This window comes from Rhipicephalus microplus, chromosome 9, assembly GCF_043290135.1.
Source record: "Rhipicephalus microplus isolate Deutch F79 chromosome 9, USDA_Rmic, whole genome shotgun sequence".
NCBI classification, from domain to species: Eukaryota; Metazoa; Arthropoda; class Arachnida; order Ixodida; family Ixodidae; genus Rhipicephalus; species Rhipicephalus microplus.
Window position 1 is genome coordinate 38469519 of NC_134708.1, and position 17791 is coordinate 38487309.

The following is a 17791-nucleotide window of genomic DNA, read 5'->3' on the forward strand; positions in this document are numbered from 1 at the left end:
TGAAAGTGGAAAGGAGACAAGATGAGCAACTACAGGAAATTTTTTATTCAGAAAGGCAAATAGAAATAGCCACTAAACAAATTGAGAAAGTAATCACTGAGGGGAATAAAACAGTGTGGACATACATGAATCTAATTAGACTGTTTGAGCTAGGGCTTGCTAAGGCACGTGACAAGTCACCCAAAAAAATAAGACACAAACCCTAAAGTTGGTGGGATGAGGAAGTTAAGAGAGCCATAGCAAAACGTCAGGAAGCCTCTAGGGAACACAGACATGCTAAGCAGCGGGGTGAACCGACAGATGATGCTGAAAGAAAATGGGAAATCTTTCTAAGCTGTAGAAGGGATGCATCCCATCTGATCAATGAAAAGATTAGAAGAAAGGGAGCTCAGTGGCTGGCAGAAGTACATAAAAAAGATAGAAACGCAGCTGCAAAATTTTGGAACCATCTAAACTCCCGAAGAAATAAAACGAGTCTAGAGCAGAGGTTTATAACTACAGCTCAAGGTGCTAGGCTAGAAGGGGATGAAGCTATTGAATATATAAGAACAAGGGTGACAAAAAAATTTCAACAAAGAAGTGCTTTATGCACCACAATAGACAAAGATAAATCAAGTGGCACAATGGCTTCATTTTCACAAGGATAGTGGGAAAGGGCTGAGAAGAGGGTTCTTAGTAGTACATCAACAGGCCTAGATGGCATTCCAATTATGGTGATAAAGACATTAGGTCCAAAGTCTAAGCAGGCTTTGAGAGAGGCAGTGAGCCGAATAGTAATCGATAGTGAAGTCCCCGATGGATGGAAACCTAGCAGGATGAGCATTATCGATAAAGGAAAGGAGGACAAAGCTGACATAAGCAACTACCGTCCTATAACAGTGACATCAGTGGTCTACAGGCTGGCGATGCAGATTATAAAGACTGCAGGCAAGAATAGAGGATGAGGAAGTGCTGGGGGAACTGCAGAATGGGTTTCGGAAACACAGGAGGTTGGAAGACAATCTGTTCTCACTGACGCAGTGTATCGAAATAGCAGAAAAGGAACACAGGCCCCTGTGGCTAGCATTTTCGGATATCAAGGGAGAGTACGATAGTGTGGTTCAAGAGGACTTGTGGGGAATAATGGACACACTAGGTGTGGAAGATGGAGTCACTAATTTTTTAAAGGATAACTATAAAGGTAACAAGATAGTTATAAAGTGGGAAAAGCAGGTATCCAAGCCCACAGAGGTAAAACGGGGGCTTAGGCAGGGGTGTCCTCTATCACCCTTGTTATTTATGATGTACCTACAAGGATTAGAGGCCAAATTAGAGGGAAGTGAACTGGGCTTCAACCTCTGTTTCGTCAAAAAAGGAAAACTCATTGAACAGGCACTACCAGCATCGATGTACGCAGGTGATAGAGTGCTAATGGCCGACAACAAGGAAGATCTGCAGAGATTGATGTACATCTGCGGTAATGAGGGAGATAGGTTGAATTTGAGATTCAGTAAGGAAATATCAGCAGTCATGTTTTTTCATGATAATGAAGCTAGTGAGCTTAGAATACAGGAGGTCACGCTAGAGATGACAGATAAATACAAATGTCTGGGTGTATGAATAAGCAATGGGACTGAGTACCTAAGGGAACACGAAATATATGTGATTAAAGGTAACAGGAATGCAGCGGTGATGAAAAACGGGGCACTGTGGAATTACAATAGGTATGATGTTGTGAGAGGAATATGGAAAGGGGTCATGGTTCCTGGTCTGACGTTAGGCAATGCGGTCTTGTGCATGAGATCAGAAGTTCAAGCAAGATTAGAAATTAAGCAACGTGGAATAGATAGGCTTGCCTTAGGAGCTCACGGGAATACATCAAATCAGGGAGTACAAGGGGATATGGGATGGACATGATTTCAGGGTAGGGAAGCTAGCAGTAAGATAAAATTTGAGAAGCGATTGAGAGGAATGGGGGAAGAGCGTTGGGCTAGGAAGGTATTCTACTTGTATGTGAAGAATGTCGATACAGCATGGAGGAAGAGAACCAGGAAATTGACTGGTAAATACTTAAAAAATAGCAGCGGGTCAAACCAAAAAGAATTATTGGTTAAGAAGAAGGTGAAGGAAGCCGAGACTGATATGTGGAGAATCGGCATGATTAAGAAGTCCGCGCTAGAAATCTATTGAACATTTAAGCAGGAAACTGTCAAGGAAAGGATCTATGATAATACTCGGGGTAGTTCTCCACTGTTTGAGGCCAGGACGGGAATATTGCAAACCAAGACATATTGGGCTAAATACGAAGGTGTAGACACAGTATGCAGTACATGTGGAGACGAAAAGGAAACTGCCAAACACTTGATAATGTTCTGTAAAGGGCTTCACCCTATAGTTCAGGATGATGGCACAGAGTTTTTCAAAGCACTGGGTTTTAAAGATAGGGAGGGCAAAATAGACTTTAAACGGGTAGAATTAACTAGAAGGAGGTTATATGATTGGTGGCTAAAGTCAAGGCACGAGTGAAAATTAAACCCTTCACTGCAAAGTACGATCCTCAACCTCACTATTTAGAGGGTAAAAAAAATAAATCTAGTTTTTGGTTCACTAAGTATTACGGCTTGGTGGCGTTAGCCACGGCCCGATCTAAAGGGTATAGGCATATCAATCCATCCATCTATCCTTCACCCAGAGGCTTGGCTGGCTACTCCCTACTACGGCACGTACTTATACAGAGCAGCTGTGCCCAACTTCTTTGCAAGTTTCTATCTTTCTGGTGATATTATCAAAGAAGCTATAGCTCAGCTGTTTTTCACTCAGCTAGTGACATTATAATTCATATATGGCTTTTGCTATGGTGATTGCTCTTGTACGAGTGCAAGAGTTGCTTCAGATAATTTATTTCAGATAATATTCTATCTCGTGCTGTCAACTTTTCAAGTCAGCCATCTAACGTGTAAGACATTTAAAGGACATTTAAAGTACTTATGATTAAATCAAGAAATATTTACTAGTCATTAAGGGCAAAACATTTTGCATGCGAGTGCGTCCACAAGGGGAGTGTTTTTCTTTTCCCACCGACGTGAAATTGCAGGCAAGATTAGTCGATAGCGTGGACTAACGCGCAAAGCATTGGTTGGCAATCTTGAAAGGCAGTTCACATGGATACGCAGCATAATAACTTTTTTATAGCACAGACTGAGACGCGCACAAAAAGAGTAAACGACGCCAGCGCTTCCAGATACATGCAGATCTTCAGTGAACTAACCAAAGTATACCTCATAGCTACTATGCAGAAGAAACATCCACGATTCCAGCGGAGGCAGCCGACCCCCCGTGCAACCTCCTTTGGATGCCCCTGCTAATTACATTTCTTTGATACGTTTTGCAGCAACCGGTACTGTGTAAAGAAAACACTGCCATGAAGGTGCTGGATAAGTGCACTTTTATTTACCGCATTAGCGAGTAATCACGAGATTACAAAAGCAAAAAAGTACAGCCGAGGTGCTCATATATTGTGCTAGCCCCGCGACAGACAATACAAATAGTTGCTCGCATGTCATGACTATCACAAATACAGCAACCATGCAGATATTACAGACACATCATTCATGCACTTAGCACTGAAAAAAGGCAAAACACATTTTTCAAAATGTTTACTTCAGGCAAACACACAATCGTACTATCACAACAACGTACAAAGCCAAGCTGCTTATATAAAGCGTACAACACATTGCAATTGAAGACTGTCTACAACCACAAGAGCTTCATGCAAGCATTTGGCGCTAAAAATTTACTGATGTCTCAGATCAACGCAAATCGTGACAAAATGCGTACACTGCACTTTGCTGATCCAATAAAAAAAAAGCAGTGGTCAATTAAAGTGAAGGCGTTGGATGAAGCGCTTATTAAGCGCTCTCATTACACAAGCGCCCGATAAGTGACTAGAAACCTCGTGCAGCAGGGCTCGGCCATTTTAAAGCAAGTACAACCGCATGAGAAACCGCATGAGAAGCATTCTTGGATACTGTATTAAAAAAAAACGCATTACAATATGCCACTCAGGCATGCAATCTCTACAACCAACAAGCCAAAGGTTCAGTTAATGACTAAATAAGCTGCTGACACTTAGTTGCCTGACTTTGAACAGCACTCGGCATGACTCGTGAATAGTCACAGCTCCTGCTCACACATAGCAGAATTCTATTGTCAACTACATGGCGTATGTCTTGATTAGCCACAAATGCATAAGAACCATTCTCAGTTACTGTACACATATGTAATGGATGCAAGAACACCTCAAGAAGAAGTGCACACCACTTGCAACAGATCACAGTGAATAAAAAGGATGACGTGACACTTTATACTAAGAATATTGGCAAAATGTAAGCTGATGATCTAACGTGCGAAAATTTCGGCAACAATGATGAAACATAGACACTTTGATGATGGAAGCTGTAAAATCTGTACCACTAGTGTGGTAATGCTGCTTGGCAGCACTAAAAAGATGAGTGGAACTTGAATTAGAACATTCAAAATGCATATTATAGCTTACAAGCATAACTATCATTTGTGAGATAACATTTAATGCAGAAACAAGCATCAATTATAAGATGTAAATGAAGGGTACGGGTGTAGCTCATACTTTTGTGCATATCTGCCTCTTTGGTATGTTACATCTTGTATACACACTTAACTAAACGTGTATTAGTAAGAATGCCTGTTTTTCCATTTGTCACGTTACCTTGAGGGCTTTCATTCATTAACACATTGGTATGAAGGTAACGTGTCAAAGAGGAGAAACATGCGACGTAACCTGTCCACACTCTGTTGAACTACACAGTATATCTGTCACTTTCAGGTGCGCGAAAATGTTCAGCCAACACAATGCGTCCAGACAGTCAATTTGCCGCACACCTTCCGGGTTAGGCCAGCAAGTGACGGGTACCTGGCAAACCCCTGTGATGGCAAACAGGTGCATGGTAATGTGGCGGCGGGCATTCCGCATTGCCTCGGGTACACAGCATGGGCCGGCAACCCTGGCCAGATGGTTCTGGAAGGATTCGGTGTCGCAGAGCTCCTCGAAAATCTCAGCCGGACGCCGCTGGATGCCAAACTTCTGCGGGTCCAGAGCGAACTCGACAGCTCGGTTAAGGTAGGAAATGTTACGGCGCAGGATCTCGTTGATTTCGAAAATAACGTCCTTAAACCCGGGCCCTTCCCAAATCTTGAGGGAGGTCAGGACACGGTTCGCAGGCAGCTCCCGAGCAATGACACACAGTTCGGACAACTTGGTCGTAAGGTATCCAAAGTGGGTGAGCGTCTTGTTACCCTTCAGCATGTCCACAAATGCGTCGGTGCACGAACTGCTGATGGCTGAGAACTCTATCTCCATGTGCAACACAGACTGGTTCTTTTTCAAGCCCTTCATGACTGTTTCCAGGGCCACATTGTCCGCATCGCAGCTGTTGATCTGAATGTGCTTCAATGTCTTCGTTGTGCTTAGCAGCTTCGAAAACCTCCTTGCAGCAGAACCGTCCATATTGATTTGACACTCTATACACAGAGATTGGAGGCATGGAACTGAAGCCAGTGCAACAAACAGGTCCTTCAGGCAGTCGGAATCTACATCAACACTTGCGTCCAGATGCACCGACGTGATTCGGTCTGCGTTCATGCGAAGGCTGGCTGAGAGCTGAAAGACTCCCGAGAGCATGTCGTAGCATAGTCGCACACGGCCGTGCGCGGCAGTACGATTCAGGGCTGTCGTGACAGCTTTTTGATCATCTTCATCTTCCATTTCAAAGCAGCCTAGCCTCAACTCTTTAAGAACTTTGTTAATGGCGAGAGCTTCGACGAGTGAAACCACTCCCTGCGAGTTAATACGGTTAGCCTCAAGGTTGAGAGTCTCAAGGTGCATGTTGAACTTCAGTGCTTGAGCCAATCGCACTGCTCCAACGTCGTTGATAAGGTTGTCCCTTAAGTCTACTTCGAGAAGGCCAGTGTTGAACTCCAGCATGATGGCGAGAGACTTTGTTTCCGCTTGGGCAAGGCTGCATGAGGACACTGTCAGGTGCTTGAGAGTGCTGTTGCTCTTTAGAACTTCAGCAAGCCTGTCAATACCAGCTGGAGTAATGTGGCTACCATGAATCTTCAGCTTTTCCAGGCTACGATTGGTCTTCAGCCCCTCCGCGATGAGCATGAGCTGCTCCTCAATGAAGCACGGTACACCGCTTAGCGACAGATCGCGCAACTTGGAAGATGTGGCCAGGTATTCACCGAGGAAGCGTGCTCCGCCAATTCCAAGCGCATTGTCGTCGAGCCAGATAAGCTCGAGGCTACTGTTGCGACACAGTCCCTTCATAAGCTCTGTGCCTGCCTCAGGCGACATGTCATTTTCCAGGAACTTCACGTTCCGCACACACTTTGCCCTCGCTATCATGTCCCCAATGCGTGTCGCTGCACTCGGCCCGAGAGACAGTTTGAAGATGCCAATAGTTTCAAGTGCTGGCATCTTGCACAGTGAGTAAACGAGTGTGCGCTCGGTGCCCGGCAAGAAGTCCCAACAAGCAATGGCCAGATGCCTAAGTCCCCTGTTACAGGCCAGTGCATCACAGAGTATCTGGGGATAACCGGACGCCACGGCCGTCTTGTCTAGGTGCAACGTCTGTATGCACTTGTGCCTCTTGAGAAGAAGGTGGAACAGGACGCAAGCATCAAACAGCCCGATGGTGTCAGAGTTTGCCACCACTGCTTCGTTGAGGGAGCAGACACAAAGCTTACGGGGCTCTTCCTCTTTCAGCTCGATGTCGACCTTCACTAGGATGCTGTTGAATGTTCTCAAGTTGTTGAGGATCCAGCACGGCTCTGTGTCTGTCACCGAACAGGGCATTTCCATATTGAGGCCTGCACGTTGAAACAATATCTGCATTTGTTGCAGGCGCTTCACAATATCCTCTACTGGGGGCAAATTGGGACAGTTGTTGTGTAAATGCAGCGCATACAGATGGCCCGCACCAGCGGCCACAGTCACGACTGCAGGTCGTTCATGTCGTGCCTCGTGGCTACTAGACCGACTTTTCCAGCTTTTCGAGGATGTCGCAAATTGTTTGGCACCTGGACAGCTACTAGAGGGGGGCATGTCATTCGCAGTGTCAGTTTCACTGCAGCCGAAGTTGTTCCAGGGTTTTCCTGCAACTGACCTGTGCTGTTTTCTATCACGTTCCTGATAAGAAGCATGCCTGGGTGCATCTCTGACGCGTACCGATAAGTTGTCCTCACGGCTCGCCGAAGCACTGGCTGAACTGTTTGTATGTGACGTACGTGGAGGCCTCCCGTTGCTAACAACAGCATTTCGGACATAACTTGCTTTGTCACACCGACTACTCGGTGCCTTTTCGGGTTGTCTGACGGCCAAATTGGTGTGCCTCTTATTGAGCAGAGCAAATGTTGCGGCATCGCTACCACCTCCCTCATTTTTGCAATCCAAATGCCTGTGCCCAGACTTGTCATGAGGAGAAGTAGGCATTGAAGATGCTGCTGAGCATGCCTTCTGGTCCATGACAGCCACATTCGGCTTGGCAGTGTTGACAGCTCCAGAGCTGCTGTTGGGGGCCTCTATTGTCTGGCTGGGCCTGGAAAGGTTAAGAAACAATAAGAGATGCAGTAACATTACAAGCTGGGCCAGTTGATAATGGTTCGTCGTGTAACCACGCAAAAAAAAAAAAAACAGATGAGAAAACAAAAAAAGAGAACACACACACAGGACAATAGTAAGGGCAGGTCAAGAAAACATAGGTGGCATGAGAGGCGAAGGGGAGAGGAAATGATAGCAAGCTGTGCCACATCCACAAGAACAAACGACACATCAACCATGGACACCCTTAAAACAAGCATAAGACATTCTGGCCGATATTTAGCGATGCATGGCAAAAAAAATGCGGGTGCACAGAGAAATATAAGGGTAATTGTTGAGGCTGTGCATGTATATAATAATCACGGCATATCCATAAAGTGAATGATAATGAGTGAGCAAAGCAGTGGGATTGCTCAGTGTTACTATAAATCAACAGTGACATTGACCACTCACACATGTAAATGAGTGCCAAGCGACGCACAGTTATATACAATGCTTATTGGTCATAACTGGTATGTTAAGTTGTGAATTTTGTTTTGCCTTCATTATTACTGATTTGCGGTATCGAATCTAGCCCGAAGTTGGCAAAGACAAGGTCTACGCTCGTTCCCCTGGTGGTTGCTGCTTGTTTCCAGTCTCACAAAATGCGACATAAAGCACCTTGAGACATCATATACTGCACAAACCAGTCCGTGATCATCATCGTCATAGCATATAGATGGTACCTTGCATGTGCTAGGCTGTTATGGCTGAGAGAGAATGTGCTGTATGGAACATGCTTGCTCTCTATCACCAGCATCATCGTCAGCAGTGACTACGGCGCACAAAAATGCCAACGGAGATGGCTCGCCCATACGGAGCTTTGGCCCCAAAAGCACTTGAAGGTCTAGCTGTTATACATCATATCTTCTCCAACAAGCTAAATAAGTGACCCATAAATGCTTAACACTTATCTCGAGCCTCTACATGAAAAGGGATAACTGTATATCTCAATAATGTAATAAAGAAAACATTTCTTTCTTGGCTGAATTTTTGATCTCCACAAGGTTTGTCCACCCCCAAGTTTTCCGTTGCCAGAGGTAGTCAAATAAGCGGCAAACGCTAGCTTTGTCCTTCATCTGTTTTGCTCCCGCTGCACATAAATGAATTTGTTCAGTGTAACCATGATGGGAGAGCTTGCTTTGAGACTCAATCATGCAATGAGCAGTCACTGGACAAAACTCGCATAATATAACATAAATAGTAACCTGACTAAAATAATGTAACGTTATGGAACTACATGTACGGCTGAAATATAACGCACCATTACGCAACCCCTAGTCCAAACTAAAATCCCGTCACCTGGGCAATGCAACTAAAAATCCTGTAACTAGTCCCATAACTAAACTAACATTAACAACTTTTCACATGAATAAGCATCATGTAACATCAATCAATAACTACTCAAATGAACGCTAAAAATTTTCAGCAGATACCACCTACTTTGGGAATCGGTGTTACGCGAAGCATGCGCAGGGACGGTGACTGTGTTGTAATTTTTTTTTTATTGAGCTGTATGTTACAAAATGACGCTAAAGATGCACACAAATGTATGCACAGACATATGCTGAACAGACACACGTGTTTTGTATAACCAGTCGTTCACAGTTTCATAACAATGCGAACAGCAACATGGGTATTACCAGCAGCAAAAGCGATAAGCTGATGTGCAATGCTTGTGCTTGCAAAGCTGTAGTAAGTTGTATGTAGGCCCAACTTCTGTGAATGGTGCTAACTACAACTGACGTATGGGACTCATGTATCATAGGAGCACATACGTGATGCTCATGAAATCAGATGGGCAGCACTGTGACAAGTGATGTTTCACCAACATTACACCTGCAGAGGCCGTTTTTCGAAACAGTTCCGAGACCTGGAGTGGCTTTGTGGTAGGACACTTATAAACGCCTCGCAGAATGCTTGTGTTCGATTCCTGCTGGGTCCCTAATATTTACTTTTTGCATTCATACAATCAATGCCACTGATAACAGTTATTCATAATGTTTTTGCATTTAGATTCTTTGCGTACATCATTAATAGATAGTAATGCAGCATTTATTTTGGCAAGACAAATGAGAAAACAATGAGTACACTAATGTACTATTTTACACGTGGCAGCAGGCACGCAGTTTGGTTCTGTACCTTCCACAATGCTATCAAGAAAAGTTGTCGCCGAGAACATACAACCTTAATTTAGGGCACAACTGCATGAAATAACACTAGGAAAATAAGCTTTGCATCCTCCTGGCCATTCTATGTATAATATTATTTGATAGTTTTTGTTGCCTGCACATTCCTGCTGACTGCACTTAGATGGAGGCATTATGTCAAGGCATTTTTTGCATGCTAGATTTAGGGTTGTGTGCCGCACGCTATCAAGAAGCCCTATACGTTAGGTGGACCGCATTGCCGAAGTGCTGCTTTGAGATGTTGTAGCTGTGTGAATCAGTCAGTCTAGATGCTAGAGACTCCTGAGGAAAAACAAAACAAAGACAAGAATGTACAGACAGTCTAGATGCTAGAGACTCCTGAGGAAAAACAAAACAAAGACAAGAATGTACAGACTAATGAGTCAGGAGCCCAAACAAGCTGTTCATTTTATGTAAACAAAACCACTGCATTGTCTACTCAAGGGGCAGGTGCTGATGAAACCTACGGTTCCTATACACTATTTTCGAGGACCGTGCACCACCGTAGAAGGAGCGACGAGCCGGTTTGAAGTCTATACACGAGGTCACGCTGTAAATGGTCATCTAAAAGCTCCTTGCTCGCAGCTGGTCTGCAGGTGGCCTACAGGCCAGACATGCAGCTTACACGTGAGCCTAGACATGAGTCTGTAAAAATTAGAGCTGGGACATGAGTGAGCGAAACTTTATTCAGTCCACAATAGGTGCGAGCTAACTCGACGCCACCTGGCTGGGATCTAAATTTTTTGGAGAAAAATAACGGCTTTATGACGGATGGCATGCAGTAGCAGTTATAACTCTGGGATTTTTAAAAATTAAAAATAAATAACCACAGAATAAAATCAAAGAAACAAATATATATTAATCAAAATATTAAGAAAAGGGGGAATACAATAGTGTAACAGAGCAGATATTTCATCAAATCTTGCCAAGAAAAAAAGTACAGGACCCTTAAGTTTTGCCTGTTAACAGTTGAACGCAATAGCAATATCAGCATGCACACACACACAAGCTATAACTTTCCTAATCTTTAGCCTGTTTTCGGTTCTTCTAGAGGACCTATGGTGTCACCTATTCACAGATTCGGAGTATTTCCGGTAGCCCTTTTTCTGCTTCATGCGGAAGAAGTCTGCACCATTAACAGACTGACAGTGCCCTCTATAGATTCGACGCAGATCCGCCGCGAGATCCACTCAACGGAGCAACTTTTTCTACTCCAGGAAAAGCGGCGAATTCGATCGGAAGTCGTAAGCGCCGCAAGCCCTGGATCCGTGCTAACCACCGTATTTTCTTACAACGTGGTGCCAACTGTGGGTGCACCAACGGACACCGGTCATGACGATTACGCGCTCACACTTTGCTATAGCATAGCATCACTGTGCCCAGCGAGCCCACTCGTACAAGAAGGGAGACCCACATCGCATTTCATTTTTATTCTGCCATTTGCTCCAGCGGGAGTGCGTGTTTACCATTGGTAGACTCCCCTTCCGTTGCCCTCCGTCAGAGTGGAGTACTCCATCGCAGAGTTCGTCCGCCGATCCGGACATGCTATCATTTTTGCAGCTACAGAGCCAATGCAGCGTTGACGCTCAGAACCAAAGACGCAGCCGACACGGAACAGGCTCGCTCGCGTTTGATTTTTATCTTTATTCAGCAACGCCAGCAGAAATGTCAGAGCACCTGCTGTCAACACTTTAGAATAGAGTACGCGAAGGTTGCTGTCGTTGAAGTACCCCGCTATTTTCATCACTTGACGGGGGCCCGCAAAGAAGAGGTGTCCTTCATGTCTGCTTGCGTCATACTTCCCGTTGATTTGCAGCAGCGTTGCCGCTACTGTGCATGCGTACGATACATGCATGGTAGTGGCAACCGCGCATGCAAAGCTTTGAGTATGCCATGATTACTTAGCTATGGCCATCTTTCTCCATTGGCGCTGCACACAGCCCGCTTCGTTCGGCCTAGACAGTGCAGGATAATACCCCTGTCACAAGGCACTGTAATGTTATTCGCTGCAAATGACATTGGGTGTTAATATAATTTTTCTTGCTACTGCGCAGACATAATGAATGACATTCACACCTAATGACATTTGCCCGTTCAATATATTCACTGAACTCATGGAAGCGTGCCATGTGTAAACTCGTCAACAGGAACTTGACAAGACATTACAAAATCGACACCTTAAAGCAAGTGTAAATGATGTTCAGATGTTTATTAAAGATTGTTGTTAACTTTTCAGTAACTTTTCAACGCACAAAGGAATAGTGGAAGCAATTTGTGCCGCTATACTCTTTTTCCTAGACTCCGAATGGATGCTATGACGCCTCCTGTCGGCCATGTTTGCAAACGCTTGCTGTTGTGTTGCAGCATTGCCGCATTGGACTCGCTAGTAAAAGAACACAGACGCAAGTGTGGGACACGAGTTTAGGAAGAGTATTTTCAAAGCAATTATCTTTTCTTGGGAAGCACCACAATTCTCTGTTAATCCTCGACAAAGTCGAAGCCCAAAGAGCAGCTAAAGTAAACGAATCAACGTGTAGGCGCAGCTCAATACCTCGTCATCTGTGATATTTTTTCCATGGCAAGCTTGAGGCACTTCAGTCGGTTCTCATGCTTCATTCGCAGTAGCTGGAGAGCAAATAATGCTTCTTTGCACTGATCACTATTTATAACGATCACAAATTCATGAATGCTGTCACGGTTCCTAATATTGCCGACTGCAAGTTGTAAGCGGCTTTAAGCTAGTCTTATTTTGGACGTGTAGGAGGATTCTTTTTTCTACTGATGCTGTTTTATTGCGTCGCAGTATATTTTGAACCAGCCGGACAATTTTTGAAAAACTTTTTGGCATCATAGTAGCCGGTCAATAAAATGACGAATGTCATTTCACATGGCCGTGTAGACACAGAACGCAAGATTGCAATGACGTTGGTTATGAATGTCATTCGCTGCGAATGACAATACACGTGCCGTGTGACAGGAGTATAAGAGAACGAGAGGCGAGACCGGACCACACAAAAGCCTGTAGAGCCAGGTTGTACGAGACGGAGACGTTTTTTCAATAACAAAGTCTACTTTATTCTGTCAACTAGAGTGTCGAAAATAGAGCACATACACGTGGTGCGCCGGAAGTGGCAAGAGTGAAAGATGCGAAGGAGTAACAGAGAGGAGAGCAGCACGTTGCTTAGAATGCTGCCCCACAGGGTTTTTATGACCGCGGGGGTGCGCGGTGGTGGCCGCGTCGCTACAAATTGCTCCCCCTTAGAGAGGAAGCTGGTGCGACGAACAATTCTCAGTTTAAGTGTTCAAACTCAGTGTCTTTTGATTGGGCTGCAGCCAGATCCTGGAGTTTGAATGAAAAGGATGTTGAGGTGGAGATTTGAGATCGACTGCGGGTGATAGCATCCACGGCACTGAGTGCGTCAGCTGGAGCGTTGTCAACACCGCTGATAAGTGTATATCAGTTGAAAACTCCCGAGATGAAGGCGAGTTGGAGCACCTCGCGCGGTGTGTACAGTGAGTCAGATCGGCCGATTGAATAGTTGAGAGGTTTGTGATCAGTGAAAATTGTAAAAGAGCGGCCTTCAAGTAGGTGTGGAAAATGGCGCACGGCGAGAAATATGGCGAGCAACTCACGGCCGAAAACGGTGTAGTTTCTGTGGGCAAAGGTCATGCGCTTTGAGAAAAAGGCAAGGGGCTGCCACTGTTCATTCACTTTTTGCTGGAGTACGGCCCCAAGTGCAGAACAGGATGCATCCGTGATGAGCGCCAAGGGGTAACTGGGATTGCGGTGCGTCAGCAGTGTGGCTTCAGCCAAAGCGTTCTTGATGGAGTTGAATGCTTCTTCCACCGCGATGTTCCATGGTAGTGTAGTTTCAGAGGGTTTGCCACAGAGCAAATTGTCGAGGAGCTCCAACAGCGTAGCACAGTTCCTAATAAATCGGCGGTAGAAATTTACAAACCCTAGAAACTGGCGCAGCTTGGTTATTGATGTAGACTTGGGGAACTCGACGATTGCTTGCACTTTGTCAGGAAGGGGGCTAATTCCACTGCTGTCCAAGCGATGACTCATAAAATCAAAAACTTAACGGCTTGCTCGACTTTGCAATTTTGGTGCAAGTACCAACGTGCTGGCGTTCGACCAAATTATAGAAGGAATCGCGTCCCTGAATCTGCGGAGAAAAGTTTGTCGAAGAAGAGGAGCGCGTCAACTGCACATTACAACAACTGGCTGCCCTTCCAAGCGACGCTATTTCTTCGCGTCCGACACCTCTTGGCGACGTTCCTCCCACCTTTCGGAGCGTTCCTCCTTCTCCAGCTGTTTCACAAGCCGGTGCCATCTGCTCTCCGACAGTGACTGCTCCCTTGGCTATTGACGCGTCCAACTTTGTTTCTCCAGTCTCGCCGTCAGCTCGCGTAGGAGCGTGCTCCCACTGCGGTTCGTCACAGCACTGGGCCGGTGCTGCCGCTTGCCCTGCATGGCCCTGGACTTGTGTGCATTGCGGAAGGAGAAGAAATTACGGAAGTGTCTGCCGTTCCACAAGGGATGCACCTGCTGACAAATTGGGCCGAAAGGCCATTTTTTGTACGCCAACGACATCTGCTTAGACTGGGCATGTTACCACCATCCATGCTCCACAGGCCAGCGTCCCAACTGCATCTGCTCCTATTGCATCACACAAGGACATGCCTGTTTATTAGAGCATCATGCCGGACCTGCCGGGAAAGAATGCTCCTGCTCCGGTGATGCCTGCTCAGTTCGGATCTGTTGCTACGACCCATTCTGCACCTACTCATGTACGGACAGCGCTTCCTCGTGATGTTCCTGCTACAGTCGTCATGCTTACTATGGTGCATACTTTTGCTGCAATTGAAGAGTGCCACTGCTTTTCATGCTTCGGATGCACATTCACATGCTGTGCCAGCCTCCACTGTGCCCGCTTGCAGTAAGGCGTCTGTGAAGCCTAACATGCCCCTGCTGTACCTGACCTTCATGACTGAATTTTGGCCCCGACAGTACCGACAATGCACTGCAGAGACCAGGGGAAGACGCTTCCTCCGCGTTCGCGCTTCTACCCCGCCGGCACATCTAGGGCTGCTACAATTCCACCTGCTTGCATAGAAACGGCATCACTACAGGCCCAGACGCCGGAGACTGAAACATGACGGTGACTATGCGGACATCCTCTCTTGGGGGAGGGGATGATGTGGTGGTGCAATTTTCAATGTGCCTTTCTTTGTGTGGTGATGCACTTGGCAATGTGCCTTTCTTTTGTGTGCCTTGCTTTGGTGTGTCAGTGTGCCTGCTGTACATTCTTATTCTTCATTGTGATACGTGCAGTGTGTTACATTTTGCTTGTGTTACGTGTTACCTCCGCATGCTTTTCTATACATAGCGTGCACATGCGTCATGCAGCGCCCCTTCGTCACTCCCGAAATGTGCCACCGACATGCCCGGGTACCTACCGACTCCGTCGCCTACCGCTGCAGTGTTGTCTCCTCGTGCTTGCGCCCGTTTAGTTTTGCCTCACGATGCAAGTTTGAGGACTGCTAGTGAGGCAAGTTGATTTAGTAGTCCCCGAAGAGGGAGCAGAGCTTCGGGGTGTTTTTTCGCCTAAGTTATTACCTAACATTGAGAACGCACATTCCAATTTTCCTAAAAGTACCGGCATGTTTGGCTGGCGCGGATTAACAAAAAAAAAAACTACTTGCAGAAACTGGGTGATTGTTTGCGTCTTCAGGTGCAACTTCATTCCGGGTAAGTGCTATAGCCAAGCACTTACCTGCAAACAGAAATAGCTTACCAAGATACTGTACATACAAACTTGTCCGCGACCACTGCGTGCTAAATCAGCGTGTCAGGAAGGTGGCTAAAATTGCGATGGCGATCGCGTAAATTCAGGTATTGCATTGAAACAAACTGTGAAAATGAATGCGAAACAATATTACTTCACTTTGAAGTATAGCCGATGGGTTCGAGTTGGGGGGAATCAGGATTTTGAAAAATTGGTCAATTGATTCCCTAACACGGTCTCGATCATTTTCAGGGACTCCACTGTACATTAGCCTACAAAAAAAAGTAAAACAGAAGATGAAAAAGATGTCAAACATACGCGAAAAAAAAAGTGATGACCGCGTTACTGCGGCACGCACCACGCGAAGTCTCTATCGGCCTCGCATAATATTTTTCTCGGCTGTTTCCACAAATGCTCAACATCAGCACTGTTTAAAATACTTGGGGGGGGGGGGGGGGGCTGCTATTTTGGTGGCGTGGGCCGCAGCAATATATTAATATTATATCTCTTGTAAACTTGCCTAGCTCTGCACGACTCGTTTTCTATGGGAGCTGCTGCGCTCCGCTCATCCACTCTTAAAATTGCGGCTCGAGAGACTTTGGGCTTTCACTTGTTCTTGCGCCATGCAATTTGTAGTGTTCGTAGTGAAAGCGGGATACTAGGCCCTCGTAGGTCGTGGTGGGCAGCTGGTGTAAGCGGTGGCTGGTATAAGTGTCGCACACCTTAATTTTCTGGTCTTGTTTCGAGTGAACAAACAAGGACTTCCTGATCCGATGAGCTTGTTAAAGTACGACAACAAAAAAACACAATGTTTCTCTTTCAACATCCTACACAGCAACAAATGACAAGCCCCCCAACAAACCGCGCTGCAGCATGCGAACTGCCGTAGGTACCCAGGGAGGTACTCACGCATGGCGGGAGAGGGCGACAACGACGGCGGAAGTGACATCACTATGTATTCAAGGGGGGGGGGGGGGGGGGGGGTGATGTGGTGTCGGGGTTTCGGTTGCGATTTTGAGACCGTTTCTCTGACTCCACAGAAAGAGTTGTACAAATGTATACATTAGCCATGCTTCCACCCGACTCAGTTTCCGCCCGTTTCCGCCAGGGTCTTCAGTGAGTCACTAGAGGTTTTTAGCAAGCTACGGAAAGGCGAAACCACGGAAACGGCTTACGAGCGCGCATGCACGACCATTGTACGCGCAAACAGAAAGGAACCGTGCGGCATTTCCGTGACGTGTTTCTATGGCTTGCTAAAAACCCCTACTTTCTCATCCTTCTCGGCCCGCGCTTCGGGCGCCCGTCCTCGTGATCTAGGTGCGTCGTATCCGACGCACGATACAACAGGTCACTCATTTTGTTTAATGCATTACTACGGTGCCGTACCTCTCGTAGAAAGGCCGCAACTACCTGTGTCATTGCTAGTGTCGCCTCCGTTTTGGCTAGCAAATCACTTGCGTGATCCCTCGTATGACGGAAATTGCAGAGCCGCACGAGATCGCTGTGTTCCATTTTCAAGCGGCCACACATGACATACACACACGCCTACCCCACAACCATTGCGAGAGATTAAAAAAATAATAAAAGGGCAAACATACCTAACGCGGCCTCTGCCACGACCGCGTCCTCGAGATGCAACGCTGCCGGCATTCGACATTCTCGGCGTCAAATGAACGATCGGTTCAGCTGTCTAAAACACTTCCAGCACGTCTACAAGCGGCAACTGGGCGCCTACTTCCATGAGAACAGGTGGAGACAGCGCCATTATTTCTACAACAAGGCGGCTGACAGCCTCACCACAGACGCTACGGCTGCTACGGCCATATTTCCTTCCTCCATGGCTACGGCATAGCCTCCTCTATAAAAAAATATAGGAGGCTATGGCTACGGCCACAAAAACCAGATGCGAAGAATGGATGGATGGACTGATATGGCTGTACCACAGAACACCTCTGTACCCACGGAGGAAGGAACCTTTTCCTTCCTCCGTGTCTGTACCCATTAGGATGGATGAATGAATGGATGGATGTGGCTGTACCTTTGAAGTGTGGCAGCTTGGGCTAGTTGGTATGGCATGACGATAGTTATAGCGCGAGAACAAAACAACGGCACAGAGACAAGAAGGACACGAAAGGGCAAACATAAAATACGCGTCT

At 46.2% G+C, this 17791-nt stretch overlaps 1 protein-coding gene across 1 annotated transcript; it reads right to left on the reverse strand.

Moving 5' to 3' along the window:
- Positions 1-3407: 3407 nt before the first annotated feature.
- On the reverse strand, positions 3408-17497 carry LOC119163710 (uncharacterized). The gene is made up of 2 exons (XM_037415774.2): positions 17234-17497; positions 3408-7613 (listed from the first exon to the last, which is right to left on the reverse strand). Exons 1-2 carry the CDS (start codon positions 17290-17292, stop codon positions 4769-4771), a joined length of 2904 nt encoding a protein of 967 aa, XP_037271671.2. The 5' UTR covers positions 17293-17497; the 3' UTR covers positions 3408-4768.
- Positions 17498-17791: the final 294 nt, after the last annotated feature.